This window comes from Hemitrygon akajei, chromosome 8, assembly GCF_048418815.1.
Source record: "Hemitrygon akajei chromosome 8, sHemAka1.3, whole genome shotgun sequence".
Classification (NCBI taxonomy): domain Eukaryota; kingdom Metazoa; phylum Chordata; class Chondrichthyes; order Myliobatiformes; family Dasyatidae; genus Hemitrygon; species Hemitrygon akajei.
Genome location: NC_133131.1, coordinates 16,367,919 through 16,389,188, shown reverse-complemented (window position 1 = coordinate 16,389,188; position 21,270 = coordinate 16,367,919). Strand labels below are relative to the sequence as shown.

The 21,270-nt window shown below is 39.6% G+C and overlaps 1 protein-coding gene across 5 annotated transcripts in view; it reads left to right on the top strand.

Moving 5' to 3' along the window:
- Positions 1-10,240, top strand: part of LOC140731677 (vascular endothelial zinc finger 1-like) — a 50,266-nt gene extending 40,026 nt beyond the window's left edge. For 2 of the 5 annotated variants that reach the window (XM_073053336.1, XM_073053334.1), the window contains one exon: positions 1,791-10,240. In XM_073053336.1, coding sequence (XP_072909437.1) covers positions 1,791-1,915 — 125 coding nt within the window. In that variant the 3' untranslated portion in view covers positions 1,916-10,240. The remainder of the gene's footprint in view (positions 1-1,790) is intronic. The other 3 variants (XM_073053335.1, XM_073053332.1, XM_073053333.1) reach the window with 2 other exon arrangements.
- Positions 10,241-21,270: the final 11,030 nt, after the last annotated feature.

Genomic DNA, 21,270 nt, shown 5'->3' with positions numbered 1-21,270 from the left:
TTTCTATCTCCTGTTGTAATTTGTAGTCCACATCCTGGATTCTGTTCAGAGGTCTGTATATAACTCCCATCAGGGTTTCTTTTACCCTTGCAATTTCTAAACTCTGCCCACAAGGACTCTACATCTTCCTATCCTTTGTCAGCTCCTTCTACAAATAGAGCTGAGCCACCCCACCCTCTCTGCCTACCTGGCTGTCCTTTCTTTGGATGTTAAACTTCCACCTATGATCTTCTTTCAGCTCCAACTCGGAGATGCCCACAACACCAGACCTGCCAGTCTAAACTGTGCTACAAGATCATCTACCTTATTCCGTATACTGTGTGCATTCAAATATAACATCTTCAGTCCTCTGTTCATCACCCTTTTTGACTTACACAGTTAATGTATTCCACTGACTGTAATTTTGCCCTATTGTCTGCTTGTCCTTCCTCATAGTCTCAGTACATACTGTATACCAACAGCCCCATCCTCAGCCAATCACACTGATTCCTATTTCCCTACCAAATTAGTTAAAACCCTCCCCAACAGCTCTAGCAAACCTGCCCACAAGGATATTGGTGCCCTTCAGATTCAGATGCAACCCATCCTTTATGGTCATGCCTTCCCCAGAAGAGATTCCAATGATCCAGAAATCTGTAACCATGCACCCTGCACCAATTCTTCGGTCATGCATTTCATCTGCCAAAACATCCTGTTCTTACCCTCACTGCCATGTGGCACAGGCAGCAATCCAGAAGTTATTATCCTGGAGATCCTGCTTTTCAGCTCTCTGCCTAGCTCCCTATAATTCTCAATGTCCAAGGAGCAGCAGTTTGATGCACTTTGTGCAGATGTTGTATCAGACAGACTGGAGGTCTCCCTTGTTTCCCACATCTCACACAAGAACATACCACTGCCTTCAGATCCATTCTCAGTGCACTAGCTACATACTCACAAAAAAGAAAACTTACAAGAAACTTTCTTACTTAGCTTAGAACCTCGCCTGTGCTTGCCCAAGCCTGTTGAGCCAATGCAGGACCACTCTAACAATGGCCACTCTGCTTACACCTCCTTTCTTTTTATTGGCCACGCGCTGATTGCAACCTGCTGAGAAAAATAGCTGAAAAATTCCCGAGCTCTTTTTAAACTTGTGCTGCATCACAATGGGCAACCTCTTGCACTGACTTTTACCCGCCGAGAAAAAAGGACCAAGAGGTCCATTCTTCTGAATGAACCTTTTTATTTGTCTGTAGCTTTGTGTTATCCAGTTCCCAGAGACAAATCCAATGTGACATTAAATTTGTGAAGAATCTTTCTATCATCTGAAATACACACAGAATATCTATAATCACTTGGTATCGGATCCAGATCAGTTTATTGCCATATAAAGCATGTGCAATGAAATTTCTTGTTGTATAAAGCTCCGGAGTAAACTATATACAAGATATTAATAAATCCAATAAATACAGCGACAAGTGCAAAATGTTGCAAAGTATCCTGCTAGTCTTTGAATTTTAGGTGGCTCATTAATATTTCTGTAAACCTTAAATCCCTTGCTATCACGCCAGCTGTCTTATCAATGGAAATATTAAGGAATTGCCCTTGATTTTGTTTGCAAAAACCAAAATTTAGAGGTGGGAAAATTAATGTGAATCTGTTTTCCTTCATTTATTTGGGATGGAGCAGATGAACACCATCTTTAAAATGAGGTGGTTTTTTTTCTGTAGTATTAAACTTTACTTTCTGAAGAGTATTTGTTTGCTAATGGACTTCATTTTCTCTTCCTCCCTCACAATCTTTTATTTTTCCAGACACGGCTGAGGTCTGCCATACTCCAGCTCCAGCTCCCGCTCCAAGCCCTGTGAATATAACAGTCAGACCCGTGGATAGCGTGCCTTTCCTATCCCAGGTCTTGCCATCATCTCCACCTTGGTGAAAAGTTTTGAAAGCAGCTGCCATGCTATCAGTGGCTGAATTAGAACCTACCGATCAGCAGGTTTGCTGTTCCCCAAAATGAATTAAACCCAGGATCTTCACTTAATTCTATCAAGTAGAAGAAGAAGAAGAAAAAATCTTCTGGTTTTTCTCCAAGGAGAAAAAGAATCGGTTTGTGGTTTTACTGACTATGTAAAATTGTGGTCTAATGTCCAGACTCTGGATTTAATGACTAGTTACAAGTAGGTTATACATCTGTCTGCATCATTCCCGTATCTCCATCTGGGAATAGGTTGGTGTTCCATGTTTCATCAGGAATGGACACTAGTACAAACATCTGAAAAATCCACACAGCAGTTATACCGATGGACACTGTTCTGTCAGAACAGGAATGTGAAACTGATTGCAATTAGTGGAAGGCTGAGGAAATGCATGTGGATACACTTTGCTGTATGTGGTCACCACTGATAAATACTCCATCTAATTGTCCAAGTGAAATTGATTATGCTGGGGAACGATAGACATCAAGTGGGGGAAAGAAACGGAACAATTCCTAGATGGACAGCCTGGAATGTGCAGGTGTTTAAAATGTTATATAGTACCTGCACTTATCTTAGAATCTGTATTCTCATAAATTGTCATTTACTATATAAGCGAGTGTGGAAGTTGCAACTTTGTTTAAAAGAATGCTTGGAGTCACATTGGTGTTACATTGCACTGGTGTATGAATTCCCCTATATTAATGAGGGCTTGAAAATGGGCATCAAATACAAGACGGTGCTGGTTTTTATTGTACTGTTTTTTCTGTGGCTCCAGTTTTTGGTTTTGCTGTTTGTTCTTTGTGAAAAAGTAAACACACACACACACACACACACACACACACACACACACACACACACACACACACACACACACACACACACACACACACACATACACACACACACACACACGCACACACACACACACACACCTTGTGCTTTTCAGAATCACAGGTTGGTTACAGCACGGAGGCCCTTGGAGATCATGGTAGTGCCACGAAAGAGCAATCCAACTAGTCCCTCTTCCCACAACTCTGCACATATTTTCTCTTCTGATATCTTTCCAGTTTTCTTATGAATGGATCAGTTTCCACTGTCCTTCTCTTGCAGTGCAATCCAGGTTCTAGACCATGATATTTTTTTCAAGTTATCGTATTTTATTTTTGGCTCTTTTTCTTGTCATCTCTATGCAAAATTCTCCAGTCCTTCAACTTTATTGCCAGTAGGAACAGTTTCTCTACTCTGTTTTGACCTTCATCATTTGAAGTATTTTGCACAACCTTCTCCACCTCTCAACTTTGGCTTCTCCACTACATCTGGGGAACCAAAGTTCCTCATCTCTGGAATCATTCTAATTATTCTATCCTGTTGTCTCTTGAAGACCTTAATTTCTTTCCCAAAGCGTGATGCCAAAAAAGGCACATGGTACTCCAGTTATAGGCAAACCTTTTTTTAATCACACTTCATCATGACCTCTTGCTCTCTATGCCTTTATTCATAAAAGCCAAGATTTTCAGTGCTATGTAATTGCTTTCCTAGCCCTGTTACTTTTAACAGTTAATGCACATATGCCCCAATCTCTGTTGCTATACCATTTTAGATCATTGTTGCCTCTAGAATGTGTTCTTCAAGTGTAGAATTTTATATCCATAAATACTGGGACTTAGTCAAACTTGAGGTCTGAGAAGTCCAGCGTTCTGATAATTTTCGTTCGAACCAGCAGATTTTAGAAACAAATGGTAGTTATAATGCTATACTGAATTTGTCCACTGCAACACTGACAGTAGTCTTGAGGAAATGACCTCTGTATATCCAGGTCCTAAATTGAAGTAGCCTTTTTTCATGAAGGAAATGGTTGACATTGTCTCTGCTTTGTTTCTCCTGACGTTATTAATGATTTCAAGACAAATGACAGTGACAATTTTGGGATTCTCTGTGTTGGCACATTGCTCCCTGCATGTATTTCTTCAAAACTAACAGTCATGTCTTATTATTTAAAAAGACTACTTTTAATTGAGATTTCTGTGTACAGAATCTTTCTGAGCACCACATGCTTTTTTTCTGTTGGATTGCTGATTTGTTCATGGTGGCATTTACAGTGCCCGTGAATGGGTAAAAATAGAACATATATTTAAAATGTTTTGGGATCCAATGGATAACTGTCCTGAGTCATGCAAAAAATGCAAGATCATTTTTGGAGAAGTGGTGAATTGGGCAGAAATCCCTCTCCTAATCTGATTGCTGCCTAGCTGTTTCTGCATGTGGATTAGGATTGATAAAACAGCCCATGTGTTAGAATATCCAGCTGATGCTCATTGTCACGGGTCATGCATGAAAAATGGATGGTGTGAGGCACTAAATGGATGTGGTTGCCTGTAAAGGCAAGGGCAGTAGGAAGAAATATAGGAAAAAAACTAATTGAATTGTGCACTTTAATTTTTGAGTTGCTCAATTTATTTTCCATGACGATTGAAATGTTGATTGACCATCATCATTCTTCCATTTTTATGGCACGCCAAACAGATCAAGAAAAGGACCCACTTTTGTTTTTCTCATGGAAGTTTAACTACGAACCTGTGGTGTCCAAGACCAGATGTAATTTTGTTCTCTTAAATGTGCAGCATTTTGGAAATTATTTCCTAACATGAAATTTCTCACAGTTACTCACGTTTAATTTTGTTTTACAATTCAGTCTTCTACGTTTTAACTGTCCTGTATTTTTAATGAGCTACAGTACTTAATATGCTGTGGTTTAATTTTATGCCACTTCATGTGGTGATAGTCCTGTAACACATTTTAAAATCCAAAATATCCCATGTCCATAAGTCATTGGAGTACTGTAGTTTATAGTTTCTTACAGAGGATTAGTCTGCCTCATTTTTATGATTGGTGATTGCACTTATAGTATGATCCATAATTTAAAATTCTCATAAGCACATGAGGGTTTTAATATTTTTTATTGCTTTTTGTATATCAGAACACTCTTTACTCAAAATGTAATTTTACATACATAAAAACATCAATTTCTTTACTATCTGAGTATCAAAGTTTGTGTCTGATATAGTACATTGTATCAGAATTGAGGATAAGTTCTTCCTCCAAATTTGGGTCCTTTTCCAATTTTTCATGCAGGATTAAGTGGATTATTGGGGAAGTACTCTTTGAAAGGACAAAGCAACATTTTTTTGAAAGATGTTGTTCTTCATGAGAGTGTCCTAATGAAAAATAGATTGGAATTAAACCAACTAGTGTGAAGATTATAGAAATGTCCTGGGTTCAAATAAAAGGTTTTATTTTAAACTAAAATACCATTTGAGGGAACGAACAACAAAAAAGGAAAATGTCAAAGGCTGGAAATGTACAGCCATTCCTTCATTACGGAGCACAAGGAAACGGAAGTTAATGTTTAGTATTTATTTATAACTGAGAACTATTTTTTGCCACGTCACCATGCGTTTGATGAAATTAATAATTGTAAATTAGAGAAGATGGCCAATTTTCCTTATCATTGCTTTTCATGTGCATATGTTGAAATACTGTTTACAACTGTGCTCTGTACAGTAATGCTGCTTACTACCTCAGCAACCTTTTTTTTCCCACTTTCCTCCTTGGGAAATAACACAGCGTGACCCATTATACATGTTTAAAAGTTGTTGAAGAATTATGCACCCTGTTGTAAATTTAACATGTTTTTGCTGACCTATTTTGTTACAATTATGCATTCTGTATGTTTGTAATGCATTGCTGCAGTATTTTATTTTACTTATTCTGCTTTATGATTTAATCATGGTTGAAAGCAATGATGATTTTGCTGCCCAAGATACTTACTGCCTTATTTCCCTAATTGATGATGTCAACTTTGGGTGATCTGTGTTTTGGGGGGGAAAAAGATTATCAGCTTTTATAAGGAAATTAAACTTCTGTGTCACCTATATATAAAAAAAAAATAATTTAAGACAGTTAAATAATTGGCCATTCCTCTCTTTAGGTGTGCTGTTGCTATGTTTGCATGTAGTTCACTATGCATTTAATGGCAAAACCTTCACAGACCATGAATTATAATGCATTTTCATTTGCCAAATAATGGTTTACTAGGAGTAAATTGATCATGTTGTGCCCTGCACTGTGGGTGCTCAGCAGTTAACAACTGGTAAGGATTTCTTTAGTTTGACTTCTGAATCTGCAGCAGTTTATGGCTGATACAAGAAGGCCTGAAATTTAATGTTAATGGATCTGGTTCACAAGTTCAAATATTATTGATGAATAGAAAAATGAATACATTGAAACAGATGTGATGATTGTAGATTTGCACAAAATAAAATTGCATAACCAATTGGATTAATAGAGGGAAAAAAACTCATGTTTTCAGGCGAGGAATATACCATTCATATCTGCTCTGATCTTTACTTCTAGTACAATGCTAATCTATTGATTCTACTCTGTGGCCACTTAATTGAGTACAGCTTGGAACCCAGTGTGGTCTTCAGTTGTTTTAGCCCATCCACTCCAAGATTTGACATTGTGTGTTAATAGATGTTCTTCTGCACCACTGTTGTAAGGCGTGGTTATCTGAGTTACTGATCACCTTCCTGTCAGTTTGAACCAGTCTGGCCATTCTCCTCTGACCTCTTTTATTACAAGGCGTTTTCACCCGTAGAGCTGCCACACTAGATTTTTTTTCTGTTCCTGTTTTTTAAATCTATAAACAGTAGAGACTGTTCATGAAAATCTCAGGAGGTCAGCAGTTTCCGAGAAACTCAAGCCACCCCATCTGGCACCAACAATCATTCCATGGACAAAATCACTTAGATCCCATTTCTTCCCCATTCTGATGTTTAGTCTAAACAACAACTGAACCTCTTGACTGTGTTTGCATGCTTTTATGCATTGAGTTGCTATTGCATGATTGGCTGATTAAATATTTACATTAATGAGCAGGTGTACCTAATAAAGTGGCCACATATCCTTTTGGTCAACTAAGGATAGTTTCTAAATGGCAACCTTACAATGTACATACACCAACAATAGGACACAAACCTGTTTGAAAGAAGTGACATGGATTTTGTTTTTCAGTTATTCAATTCAGCTTGAAATAATATCACATTTTGACGTTTTCCTGCTGCTAAAAGTGCTTCTCCGTGCTCTGAGTTAAGGAGAAATGTTTGATTTTTGACATAATAGTGTAATTTGCATGAGCATTATGGATTCCCCATAGTTACAGAAATTGAAATATACATTTAACTGGTGAATACTTAAACCTAACTTTGTTGGCAACATTACATTTCCCCGATTATACTGTTCCTGCAAAGTCAGTGAAGTGCTACATTGAAAGTCTTATTGAATGTAGAGCTTTCATAAGAGAATTAAATTAGAATTGAGAAACACTCTTTCTAACAGTATGGTAGAAGTTTAGAATCACCTCCCCCCCCCCCCCCCCCCCTTGATCTTGAGCCTTCAAGATAAAGTATTTGGAACATTTTTAACAAGAATGACAATAACATATGAATAAGCCAAGATCAAATTAGTAGGTAGAGAATAAATGGCACTTTTTTTTGCTGTAGATCTCTGAACATTATTTCAGGCAGCAGTGTCCATCAAAAGTTAATGATTGTTGATTAAACTGGAGAGATCAGGAGTTGAAATGCATGTTATTGATCCATTGTTCACAGATGCTACATACTGGGGAATATAGGAAGGAATATTTTAACATCTCCATTGAGGAGTCTGTACTGGAGTGAGCTTTATACTATTTGAGTTTAGACCTATGTACAAAAACATTGCGATAACTCTTCCAAGTCATTAGTTTAAAAAAAATGAAATGGGAATTTTAAAATAAAACATGCCTTTGGACTGACTGTTAGAAGTGGCATACCTTACTGATGGAGTTCCTATATTTTAATTTTACTGTTGCTAATGTCTGTTTAAGGTTTCTTCCATGAATTAAAAATGTAAAATGAAACTAAATTACTTGTTTGAAACAGTAAAACTTTTGCAGGCAGGTTTTAAATTAACCCAGTATAGTTCACAATCTGTACTTTCATTTTGTCTCTTTATGGGGGCAATACTGCTTAAAGTGGTAATTACCATCATGGTTGAGTATGTGTCCTTTTAAGACCACCTCAAAAAAGATGTACAGCTGGCTCTTAATTTGCTAATGATACTTCTCAGATGGTGCTGCAAGGAGCTAGATTTCTTGGAGCATCATTTGTATACTTTTGATTTGAATGAACCTGAAAATATTTCCTTAAGGGAAAAGTACTCAACTTTTTTCTCCATGAACCCGGAATGCTGTAACTTGTGGAGGGGGAGGTGCATTTATGTTACAAGGAAATATTATCACAAATGGGTGCAAATTTGGCTTTGATTCATTTTTCAAAAAAGATTATTGATTGTTGTATATTAGTCCCCAGTGTCAAGCATATGATGTTGTAAACTCTTCAGTTCTTGATCTTTAGTACAAATTAGTTTATTTGTTAATTTCTTCCTGGATAGCTTGTGTGTTTGCCTCTCCAGCACACCTTCGTATGCCAAATTTTGGCATGCTGATACAGAATGGATTACCTAAATCAATTTTTTTTCTATTAGTTGACCTTTAGCTAGCTTCATGAGCAATACAAGACCTAATCGAACCAGAAATCATACCAAAAGAATAAGCTTCCACCGTTTTATATATATATATATCACATGTTGAAAACCTCACTTTAAACGTGCTGAAATCTTTTCGTGAAAGTACAGCAACCACTGTAAGAAACTGGATTTTAGTACTTTTTAAAATTTGTAGTGAATTTTGCTAGCTAGTTCCTGATACCATTCCTGAGGTATATTAGTTATAGGAGCATAAGACCCAGGAGCAGAACTCAGCTTTCTGGCCCAACTAGTCTGCTGTGCCATTCCACCATGGCTGATGTATTATCCCCCTCAACCCCATTTTCCTGTCTTTTCCCGTAACCTTTGACGCCTTACTAATTAAGAGCTTATCAGCTTCTGCTTTAATTATACCCATTGACTTGGCCTGGAGAGCCGTCTGTGGCAATGAATTCCACAGATTCACCACCTTCTGGTTAAAGAAATTGCTCCTCATCTCTTTTCTAAAGGGCCGATCTTCTGTTTTGAGGTTTTACCCTCCGATCCCAGACTTCCCCCAATATTACATTATATTACACCTGCCGAAGGGTCTCGGCCTGAAATGTCGACTGTTCTTTTCTCCAAAGATGCTGCCTGGCCCGCTGAGTTCCTCCAGCATTTTGTGTGTGTTGTTTGGATTTCCAGCATCTGCAGATTTTCTCTTGTGTTTGTGATTATATTACACCTGCACATTTCATGCATAACATCAGCAAACTAGTCCCTTCCCACAATAACTTAATTGAAAGACTCCATTCTTCACTCCATGAAGTTTACCACTGATAAGCACAGGTACTCTCGAAATAAACTTATGAAGGTGTCCTGCAACTCTAAATAATATTTACAAATAGAGTTCTCAATTGAGTGTTATGGGGGCAGCTTAATACTTGCACTGTATATATAAATTTCTGTCTGCTGTTCCTGCAGTGATGTCCACAAAAGGATATGAACATCACAGCACAGACCTCGAAGCTTTCCTAGAAACTAAAGTAGTTCCTAACCCTTTAAAACTGCAGTCTGCAAGCAAAATAAAAGTAGTTGAATGTCTGTAAGTGATTTCATTTTAGGATTCATTTTTACAGTCGCTAGTCCTCCCTATTCAGGTTTATAGTCATCTGTGAATCGCTTCCAACTACTAGTTCTCTTGCTAGGTCTGTTGGAGTGTGAGGAGCAAATGTGGTTTCGTGAGTTAGATCCCTTCCAAGAGAACATCTGGAGTGATCAGTGCTGCACTGTTGGCCATGCATACCCATGAGGTATCAGCACTTGCAGTCAGTCACTTCCATCATTGCCTATGTTTTTTTTAAGATGTATTTTAATTAGTTAAGTTTTTGAACACACTAGATGTACTGTGTTTTGCTATCAAGCCACATCATCTGCAGCGAAGACACCTGCTGCCATACTCTGCTTGTATTAAATTCTTAAAACTACCGTTTATGTCTACTGCTCTGCCTAGTATTTGCATATAGTACAAAACTGTGTCAAGATAAAGAAAAATTATTTCTGTTAAATTCTTGTGTTTCAATTTTTTTTTGCTTTTATATCTTGTGCTGTATATTCAGTGTAACTTTTAGCAGGAAGAAAATGTTACATGACCATAGATTTGTAGATAACCTGTTCAGTATGTATTATTGAAACTTTGAATAAATTTCTTTTTGTTACTAGATGTGACCCCTTTCTATTTAAATGACTGGGCTTCTAGGTTTTCAAATCAGGCCCTAATAATGGTGGAGACTTAATAAAGTTGTAGTTAGAGAAATAGCCTGGTATGAAAATTGGAGAGGGGAATGCAGGGAGGTCTACAAAAGAAACATGTTTTAACTGGGGCAATGCTGAAATAAATTGCAAACCTCCAATTTACACACTACCAAGGTGATTTTTTGAAAATGTGTCCAGATAATCTGTGGCAGTGCTGGCACACTTTGTTGCTCTGCTTCTCAGTAATCTGCCACTAGATGGTGTGTGAGTTTGGCTAGAAACATTTCTCCCCTTTCTGTTCTGCAGATAAATATGGGGTCACAAGCTGGCAGAGTGACCTTTGCATTGCAAGTTACAAAGGAAGATAGGCAGCCTTTGGAGATGGAGACATGAGTAAATACAACGTGATCCAGTTACTGGATGGTGTTTGGAGAACACCCTATTTCTGTCTGCTTGTAATTACCAAACCTGCATCTTCATTTCAGATCTGGTGTTGTCGGCCAGGACTGTAGCGGTAACCAGATTTTATTTCCAGGGAGGCCCCATGCTTAGCACGGTCATTCCTGATGCTTTGATAACTTGGAAGTGTGACAAGATTTGCACAGGATCTGTAATGACCAGAACATAGACCCTGAAGCCAACTCGAGGCTGGAGGAATCTCCTAATGAGAGAGAGTAAGAGACTGTCTTCAGAGTGTACAGGGGAGTAAAATCATTCAAAAAGCTGGTGCCAGTTAACAGTCTGAATGCCTAGCCAGAACTTAGTGCAAAAACATGTTGTTTAGAGTCAGAGTTGTACAGCATGAAAACAGGCCCTTTGGCCCACAATGTCTGTACCAATCATCGTGCCTAACTATACTAATCCCACTTGCCTGCATTATTTCCAAATCCCTCGACCTGTCTAGATACCTCCTTATTGCTCTTACCTTTGCCAACACCTCTGACAGCTCATTCCATGCACCAACTAGACTTTGTGTGAAATCTTTAGCCCTCAGATTGCCATTCCCTCGCTTCTTGCATCCTCTAGTTTTAGCCACCCCTACCATGGGAAACATGCTGGCTCTCTACCCTATCTACAAACCCCATTTCCAGAAAAGTTAGGATATTTTCCAAAATGCAATAAAAACAAAAATCTGTGATATGTTAATTCACGTGAACCTTTATTTAACTGACAAAAGTACAAAGAAAAGATTTTCAATAATTTTACTGACCAACTTAATTTGAGTATATTTTGTAAATATACTCAAATTTAGAATTTGATGGCTGCAATACTCAACAAAAGTTGGGACAGAGTTAAAATAAGATTGAAAAGAGCACAGAATATTCAAGTAACACTGGTTTGGAAGACTCCACGTTAAGCAGGCTAATTGGTAGCAGGTGAGGTATCATGACTGGGTATAAAAGTAGCGTCCATCAAAGGCTCAGTCTTTGCAAGCAAGGATGGGTCGTGGCTCACCCCTTTGTGCCAAAATTCGTGAGAGAGTTGTTAGTCAGTTCAAAAGGAACATTTCCCAACGCAAGATTGCAGAGAATTTAGGTCTTTCAACATCTACAGTACATAATATTGTGAAAAGATTCAGAGACATATCAGTGTGTAAAGGGTAAGGTCGGAAACCACTTGAATGCGCATGATCTTGGAGCCCTCAGGCGGCACTGCCTAAGAAACCGTCATGCTACTGTGACAATTATAGCCACCTGGGCTCGGGAGTACTTCGGAAAACCATTGTCACTTAACACAGTCCGTCGCTGCATCCAGAAATGCAACTTGAAACTGTATTACGCAAGGGGGAAGCCATACATCAAATCTATGCAGAAACGCCGGTGAGTTCTCTGGGCCTGAGCTCATCTCAAATGGACCGAAAGACTGTGGAACCGTGTGCTGTGGTCAATCAGATGAGTCCACATTTCAGCTAGTTATTGGAAAAAACGAGCTTCGAGTTCTCTGTACCAAAGATGAAAACGACCATCCTGATTGTTATCAGCAAAAGGTGCAAAAGCCAGCATCTGTGATGGTATGGGGGTGCATCAGTGTCCACGGCATGGGTGAGTTGCATGTATGTGAAGGTACCATTAACTCTGAGGCGTATATTAGGATTTTAGACAGACATATGTTGCCATCAAGGCGACGTCTCTTACCGGGACGTCCATGCTTATTTCAGCAGGACAATGCCAGACCAAATTCTGTACGGGCTACAACAGCGTGGCTTTGTAGACACAGAGTGCGTGTGCTTGACTGGCCTGCTGCCAGTCCAGATCTATCTCTTATTGAAAATGTATGGCGCACCATGGAGAGGAGAATCAGACAACGGAGACCACGGACTGTTGAGCAGCTGAAGTCTTGTATCAAGCAAGAATGGACAAAATTTCGAATTGCAAATCTACTACAATTAGTATCCTCAGTTCCAAAACAATTAAAAAGTGTTATTAAAAGGAAAGGTGATGTAACACAATGGTAAACATGCCTCTGTCCCAACTTTTGTTGAGTGTGTTGCAGCCATCAAATTCTAAATTTGTGTATATTTGCAAAATACAATTAAGTTGGTCAGTAAAACTATTGAAAATATTTTCTTTGTACTTTTGTCAGTTAAATAAATGTTCATGTGAATTAACATCTCAGATTTTTGTTTTATTGCATTTTGGAAAATATCCCAACTTTTCTGGAAATGGGGTTTGTATCTCTCATAATTTTACATTCCTCTTTTGTCACCTCTCAGCTTCACATCAGGGAAAACAGACCTAAGACTATCCAATCTCTCCTGGTAGCTTGAGCCCTCCAATTCAGAATCTTTTCTGCATCTTCTCTAACTTAATCATGCTCTTTCTCTGATCTTTTGACTAGAACTTATGTGTGTGCTACTAGTGTTTTGTATAACTGCAACATTTTGAAGGAATTATTTTGAAGTCTTTGTTCAATAGCACTGCCCAGAGCCCTGCATTCATTGTGCACATCCTACCCTAAAATGCATCATCTGTGTTAAATTCCATCCACCATTTCCTTATCCATTTTCCCAGTTGATCTATTTCTGTTATAACTTTTCCTGCATATATTTTAGTAGTGTTCTGCAGTAAAGAAAGATGATGAAAGGCACAGAGAAAAATAATTATTTATTTATTCTTTAATCCATTCAAGAATTCAAAGGCTCTTGAGATAATGAGTGGGATCCCACAAGGGCCTTTTAGTCTCCTTGAGCTGAAAGCCATCTTTGAGGAACAGGAAGCTGGAAGTCTTGGAGATGTCTAGTCTTGAATTGCTCTTTCTACCAAAGAGTGATCTTACTGATCTGTTTGGCTGGAAACGATCAGCTTTATCCTTTCTGTTCATAGAACAAGATCAATTACTTTCAATTGGAGAGACTTCTTTTGTATACATTTGTGTCTATAATTAACTGAAGAGGCTTGATTTCAGGGGAAGTGTCATCTTGCATGCACTTATAACTGAGCACCATATTTATGTTTTCTGGTGACAGCACTCGTGTGCAGAATCACAGGTGGTGACAAAGCAGCATATAGGAGAGAGACTGAAAATCTTGCAGAGTGGCGCCACAAAATAAACCACTTACTCAATGTCAGCAAGGCCAAGGAGCTGATTATTGACTTCAGGAAGAGAAAACTGGAGGTCCATGAGCCGGTTCTCATTGTGGAATCAGAAGGGATGAGGGTCAGCACTTTAAGTTCCTTGGTGCTATCATTTCGGAGGACCTGACCTGGGCCCAGCATGACATATATAACTTTGATAAATTTATATAGCGATGTGGTGGACAGAATATTGACTGACTGCATCATAGCCTGATATGGAAACACCAATGCCCTTAAATGGAAAATCTTACATAAATAGTGGATACAGACCAGCCCATCACAAGTAAAACCCTCCCCACCATTAAGCACATCTACACATGAAAGAAACATCCATCATCAGTGCCCCCACCACCCAGGTCATGTTCTCATTGTTGCCATCAGGAAGAAGGTACAGTAGCCTCAGACTTGTACCACCAGGTTCAGGAATAGTTAATACCCCCTCAAACATCAGGGTCCTGAACCAGAGAGGATAACTTCACTTGCCTCTTTGCTGAACTGTTCCCACAACCTATGGACTCACTTTCAAGGACTCTCATCTCATGTTCTCAATATTTATTGCTTATTTATCTTTTATTATTTCCTTTTATCTTTATTTTTGTATGCATACAGTTTGTTGTCTTGCACACTTGTTGTTGGTGTGGTTTTTCATTGATTTTATGGTTATCGGATTTATTGAGTAGGCCTGCAAGAAAATGAACTTCATGGTTGAATATGATAACGTATATGCACTTTGATAATAAATTTACTCTGAATTTTGATGTACACTGCCTATAAAAAGTGTTTACCCCTCTTGAAGGTTTTCATGTTTCATTGTTTCACAGTGGAAACACTGATCAACAGAAAAAGACTTGTCAAATTGAAAACATCTCTACAAAGTGAGATTAATACTCACTTGAATAATTACCAATATAAAACACAAAACAATTGATTGCATAAGTATTCACTCCCCCCGCCCCCCCCTAATATGACACATCAAATCAGCCATGGTACAGCCAAATGGAGATCTGTTTTTGGAGACCTGTGTGCAGTCAAGGTGTTTTGACTGTTTGTAGTAAAAATACACCTGTATCTGGAAGGTCCAACTGTTGGTGAGTCAGTATCCTGGTTTAAAAACTACTCCATGAAGACCAAAGAACACTCAAGCATCTCCTTGAAAAGGTTATTGAAAAGCACAAGCCAGGCGATAGATACAACTATTTATCAACTCTGAAGTCAGCTGGAAGAAGGTTCTATGGTCTGATGAAACCAAAATTAGGCTTTTTGGCCATCAGACTAAGCGCTATATTTGGCTTAAGCCAAACATCACACATTATCAAAAACACACCATCCCTACTGTGAAGTATGGTGGTGGCTGCATCATGCTGTGGGGATGCTTCACTGCATCAGGCCCTGGAAGGCTTATGAAGGTAGAGGGTAAAGTGAATGCAGCAAAATACATGGAAATCCTGGAGGAAAACCTGATGCAAGAGAACTGTAACTTGGGAAAAGATTTGTTTTCCAGCAAGACAATGATCCCAAGCATATAGCCAAAGGCACATGGGAATGCCTTAAAAACAACAAAGTTAATATCCTAGAGTGGCCAAGTCAGAGTGCAGACCTCAATCCAATTGAGAATTTGTGGATGGTCTTGAAAAGAGCTGTTCACTCATGATCCCCATGTAATCTGTCAGAGCTTTAGCAGTTTTGTAAAGAAGAATAGGGAAGATTTGCAGTGTCCCGATGTGCAAAGCTGGTAGAGACTCAAGGCTGTAATTGCTGGCAAAGGTGCATCTACTAAACACTGACTTGAAGGGAATGAATACCTATGCAATCAATTATTTTATGTTTTATATTTGTAATTAATTTAGATCACTTTGTGGAGATCTGTTTTCACTTTGAGACAAAAGAGTTTTTCTGTTGATCAGTGTCAAAAAAGGCCAAATTAAGTCCACTGTGATTCAATGTTGTAAAGCAAAACATGAAAAATTCTGGGGTGGGGGTGAATACTTCTAATGGGCACAGTATAAGCAGCCAAGTCTGTACTAAGAATATTGATCCTCTGGTTCTGCGTGGGGACTGAGCAGAAAGTTGTCATCATCTCTGCCACCCTGAGCAGTATAAGAGATGTATGGGTAGAACAGTAACAGGTTTTGGAATGAACAATGGGAAAAATGGATATTGTGTGTCAGCAACCCTCCTGTGGGAATAGTATGTACACGGGGGCAAGATTGAACACGTAGTCACTTCTCCGTGCAGTTGACGTTTATGTAGTTGAATAATGGAAGAGATGATGTGATTCTATAACATAACTACCATCAATGTGCCTTTACCTTAGTGAAGGAGACCTACACCAGAGGAATTGGGAACAATTTAAAAAGGCCAAAGCAGCAAATTTCTTGAGGTCCCCATGAGAATATTGGTTCATTTAATAGTTGCCCTCTCTGGTAACCCAATTCCAACTTTGTCAATCCGACTCAATTGTAAATGTGACCTTGGCTCCCAATGTGACGTTAATATTTCATTGGCTAATTATAACTTTATGAACTGGCAAGATGCAAAATATAAAACCTTGTTATAATTTATTGCTGTCTTCTTTGATTTCAAAGCCAGTTCTTGCTTTTAAGGCTTTCAGTCTTAGTGACAGAAATTACGATCAGATTAGCTGTGATCTTATTAAATGACAGATCTTATTAAGGGGCTGAATAAACTGTGCTACTTTGTATGGCCATAAGATTTAGATCCTAGAATTGGGAGTGAAAAATGTATCTATTTCAAAAAGTAGTGGACACATCCAGTCCATCACAGGAAAAGCCCTCCCTGCTATTGAGTACATCTACAAGGAATGGTGCCACAAGAAAGTAGTATCCAGGCCATGTTCTCCTCCTGCTCCAGCCATTGGGAAAGAGGTACAGGAGCCGTAAGTCCCACACCACCAGGTTCAGAAACAGTTAATACCACCAGGCTCCTGAACCAATGTGGACAATTTGACTCACTTCTACTCTATAAGCTGATTCCGCAACCTATGAACTCACCTTTGAGCACTCTACAACTTGTTCTCAATGTTATTTATTATTTATTCATTATTATTATTTGTTCTTTTTATATTTGTAGAGTTTGTCATCAGCACATTGTTTGTCTTTTGTGTGTAGTTTTTAATTGACACTGTTGTGTTTCTTTGTATCCCAGGGAAGTATAGAGTGACATGTGCATACTTTGATAAGAAATTTACTTTGAATATATTTCCATCAAGGTCATGATTTGTCAATGAATCCAAACCATCCAGTTTAATGTCTGTTTGGAGACTTCTACCTTCTCCAAAATGCAAATGTTTCTTTGGTTCTGAATCAAATTGACCAGCTCTGTAACTTGGTTAGCATATAAAACTGTGGCTTTATAAGGCACTGTTCAGTCTGCAATTGGAGTATTGTGAGCAGTTTTGGGCCCCTTGTCTAACAAAGGATGTGCTGGCATTGGAGAGGGTCCCAGAGGATGTTCACAAGAATGATTCTGGGAATGAAAGGGTCAAATGTACATGGACGCTTGATGGCTCTGAGCCTGTACTTATTAGAATGCGGGGGAGAGTGGCCTAATTCTGCTCCTATACCTTATGGTCTTATGATATGATGTTTGCTTATTAATTTCCCAGCACTCTTGCCTGACTGCTATTTTATCATTGAGTGCTCATTGGAAAGAGGTGACTTCTTTATATAACTGTAAATATACCATAAGCTTGCCAACGTATTTCTCTTCCTGGTGCAATTTGCAGTGAGTAAGTATGTAGTTCATGTAGGGCAGTTGGTTTGAGTTGGAATAATGCATGATGGGGCCGGTCGGTGCTCCTCCAGATGGAAGATATCAAAAGATAAATTGTTTGGATGCCCTGAACAAGGCAATTAAAGCTCTGCACCAGTTGGAAGGTGGGTGTTAAGCTGGGGTGAGCCTGCAGTCAAACATTTTCTTATCCGGGTGCTCAGCTAAACCTTGGCAATACCTTCACCTCACTTCAGAGACCCGAGCAAATTTAACTGCACTCCAATTGAAGTGTAGCTCTTTAGCTGGGACACTTCTAAAGGCCTCATCTACTCGTTCAGGCAGATGTAGAATACCCCGTGGCAACGTTTTGAAATGCAAAGATATTCCTGTGCCCCAGGCCAATATTTACCCTAGAGGCAGCACAGCAATGTAGTAGTTCAAAGTAAAATTTATTATCAGAGTACATACATGTCACCACATACAACCCTGAGATTCATTTTCTTGCAGGCAAATCTCAAGAAGAGTAACTGTAAACAGGATCAATGAATAAATAAATAGTAATAAATAACGAGAGCATGAAATTATAAGATAGAGTCCTTAAAGTAAGATCATTGGTTGTGGGAACAAAAAGAAAATAGGAGGAGTGCAGCCATCCTCTTTGGTTCAAGAGCCTGATGGTTGAGGGGTAGTAACTGTTCCCGAACCTGGTGGTGAGAGTCCTGAGGCACTTGTACCTTCTACCTGATGGCAGAAATGAGAAAAGAGCAAGGCCTGGGAGGTGAGGATCTTTGATGATGGATGCTGCTTTTCTGCAAATGAGATTTCATGTAGATGTGCTCAGTGGTTGGGAGGGATTTACCCTTAATGTACTGGGCTGAATCCACTACCTTTGTAGGATTTTTCACTCAAAGGCACTGGTGTTCCATGCCGGGCCGTAATGCAGCCAGCGCACTGCACACCTAGAGAAGTTTGTCAAGGCTTTTGATGGCATGCCGAATCTCCACAGACTCCCAAGGAAGCCGAGGCACTATCGTGCTTTTTTTTGCAATTAATTTATATGATGAATCCAGAACAGCTCCTCTGATATAGTGACACCCAGAAATTTAAAGTTACTGACTCTCTCCACCTCCTGCTCCGCTTTCTGACTCGTGGACCTCTGGTTTCCCTCTCCTGAAGTCTGCACTCAGTCTCTCGGTCTTGCTGACATTGAGTGAGAGGTTTTTGTTATGACACCACTCAGCCAAGTTTTCAGTCTCCCTCCTTTATGCTGATTCATTCCCAAATTTAATAAGGCCCACAACGGTGGTGTCATTAGCAAACTTGTATTCAGGACACGTGGGAGTGCGCAAAGTTTCCTCCCTGTTCTGGTGGTCAAAGTGAGCATAGAAGGCATTGATCTCATCTGGAGCAACGCTTCACAGTACCAGCCACCCAGGTTCAATTCCTGTCACTGCCTGTAAGGAGATTGTACCTTCTCCCCGTGACCACGTGGGTTTCCTCTGGGTGCTCCTCTTCCCCCCCCCCCCCCACAGTCCAAAAACATACCAGTTGGTAGGTTAATTGGTCATTGTAAGTTGTCCCGTGATTAGGCTAGGATTAAATCAAGGAATTCCTGGGCATTGCCACGCAAGGCCTACTCCACACTGTATCGCGATAAATAAATATCGTATTTAAAATTGGTTGTGGCTGGGAGCTTGCTGTACACAGATTCTTTGCCTTGTTTGTGTCCTTTGCAATAATGACTGCGCGTGCAGTATTTACGACCTGAGCCCTGAGGGGCAGTATGGATCTTATGTCATATTAATTCACATTTAAATGGATGCCTTTGTTATCAGAGTTTAGAACAGGGATGTTTTTGATAAACAGAAACTGAGCTGATGCTACCTTTCCTGACTTGTCATTTTTGGTAGATATTCAAAGATGATTTTGGGACAATGCTGTTTAGGAATTGTTGCTGTGCCTGGAATAGGTATTTGTGACCACTTTACAGTGACCTGAACTAATGTTTTGTTTTCTTTCTTGAAGCAAGACCATGCACTCAATGGTCACTCTACCAGATAGCTCCTCTACCTAATAAAGTGGCCACTGAGTGTATATTCGCTGTCTTCTGCTGCTGTAGCCCATCCACTTCAAGGTTCATCATATTATGCATCCAGAGGTGCTCTTCAGCACACCACCATTGTAATATGTTGTTATTTCAGCTACTGTCACTTTCCTGTCAGCTTGAACCAGACTGGCCATTCTCCTCTCATCTCTCTCATTAGCAAGGCATTTTTATTGACAGATCTGCTGCCCACTGGATGTTTTTTGTTGATCACACCATTCTCTGTAAACTCTAGAGACTACTGTGTGTGAAAATCCCAGGAGATCTGCAGTTTCTTAGATACTCAAATATATATATATATATACACATATATGTATGTATATGTATATATATAGAGAGAGAGACCAACTCTTGCACAGCATGTATTGTAGCAATTTTACGTATTGCACTGTCCTACAAAAAAAAGACGTGAGTGATGATTAACCTGATTCAGACGTGGGTCGCTATTGGGGATTGAGAATGGGAAGAGAGCAAGGAGAGAGGAATTATGCTTAGAAAAAGAGGAGGTAGGAGAGGAAGAAGCAGGAAACACTTGAGAGATATTTTGTAAAAATCAATAAACTAATTGTTTGGAATCAAATTACCTTGCCTGGTGTCTCAGGGCTGGGTGTGTCTGCACCCATGCCACCCCCTTACCTGGCACTCCTCCTCTGCCACCTTTCCCACATTGCTCCCACAGCGCTCCACCCTCATCATCCCCAACATCCTTTTCTCCTGCCAGATTTACAAGCTCGCTCCTGCAAAAGTCTTAGGCACCCTGTATATGCTCTTGCTGTATATGCTGTGTATGTGCCTAACACTTTGCACAGAGCTGCTTCCTTGTGATTTGACCCAGACCAGTCTATTTCTGGAAGAGAAAGCTGGTCTTGACCCCGAGTCACTCTTAGTGAATGTCTGGCAGCTCTACAGAGGGAAACCACTAACATGACAGAACTTGTATGCACGGTGCCAAGTAATGATTGGGCACATTGCCAGAACCTGCCATTTCGTTAATAACTTTAAATAACAAATTCTATTTTGATTTCAGTGTTCAATCTGCTTTTTTTCTTGACTTTTTAAAGTTTTTTTAAATATTCAGTATTTCATCTTTGCCACATTTTGGATTTGGATTCATTTGACACCTGGTCATGTGAGTCACGCCTGAGGGGTTCAAAGTTTTAAGCTTGTAGGTCATCACGTGGAGGCAGTGCAGGAGATGCTCTATTAGGAGAGGTTATTACAGACTCCCCTGTGGTTGTAAAGGATCCCTATGCACAACTTGCAAAGCAATAGAGCAGTTTGATTGTACCTAGGCTGCTTTTGAACTTAAGCCAACGTTTGAGATAAGCTGTCACCACCTTCACCCTCCCCTCATCTGATTCCATCTGCCTTTTACTTCTGTCTGTCTCTAGCTACCATCCACCGGCCCGTGTCTCCCAGCTCCACCACTCCGCCTCTACTCTTGATAGTGACTGTCATCTTTCTCCATCCTTAGTCTTGTAGCGGGTTCTCGACCTAAAGTGATGCCCGTTCCTTTCACCCCACAGATGCTGCTCGGACCCACTGGGTTCCTCCTATGGATTGCTTGTGGCTTTGGATTCCAGCA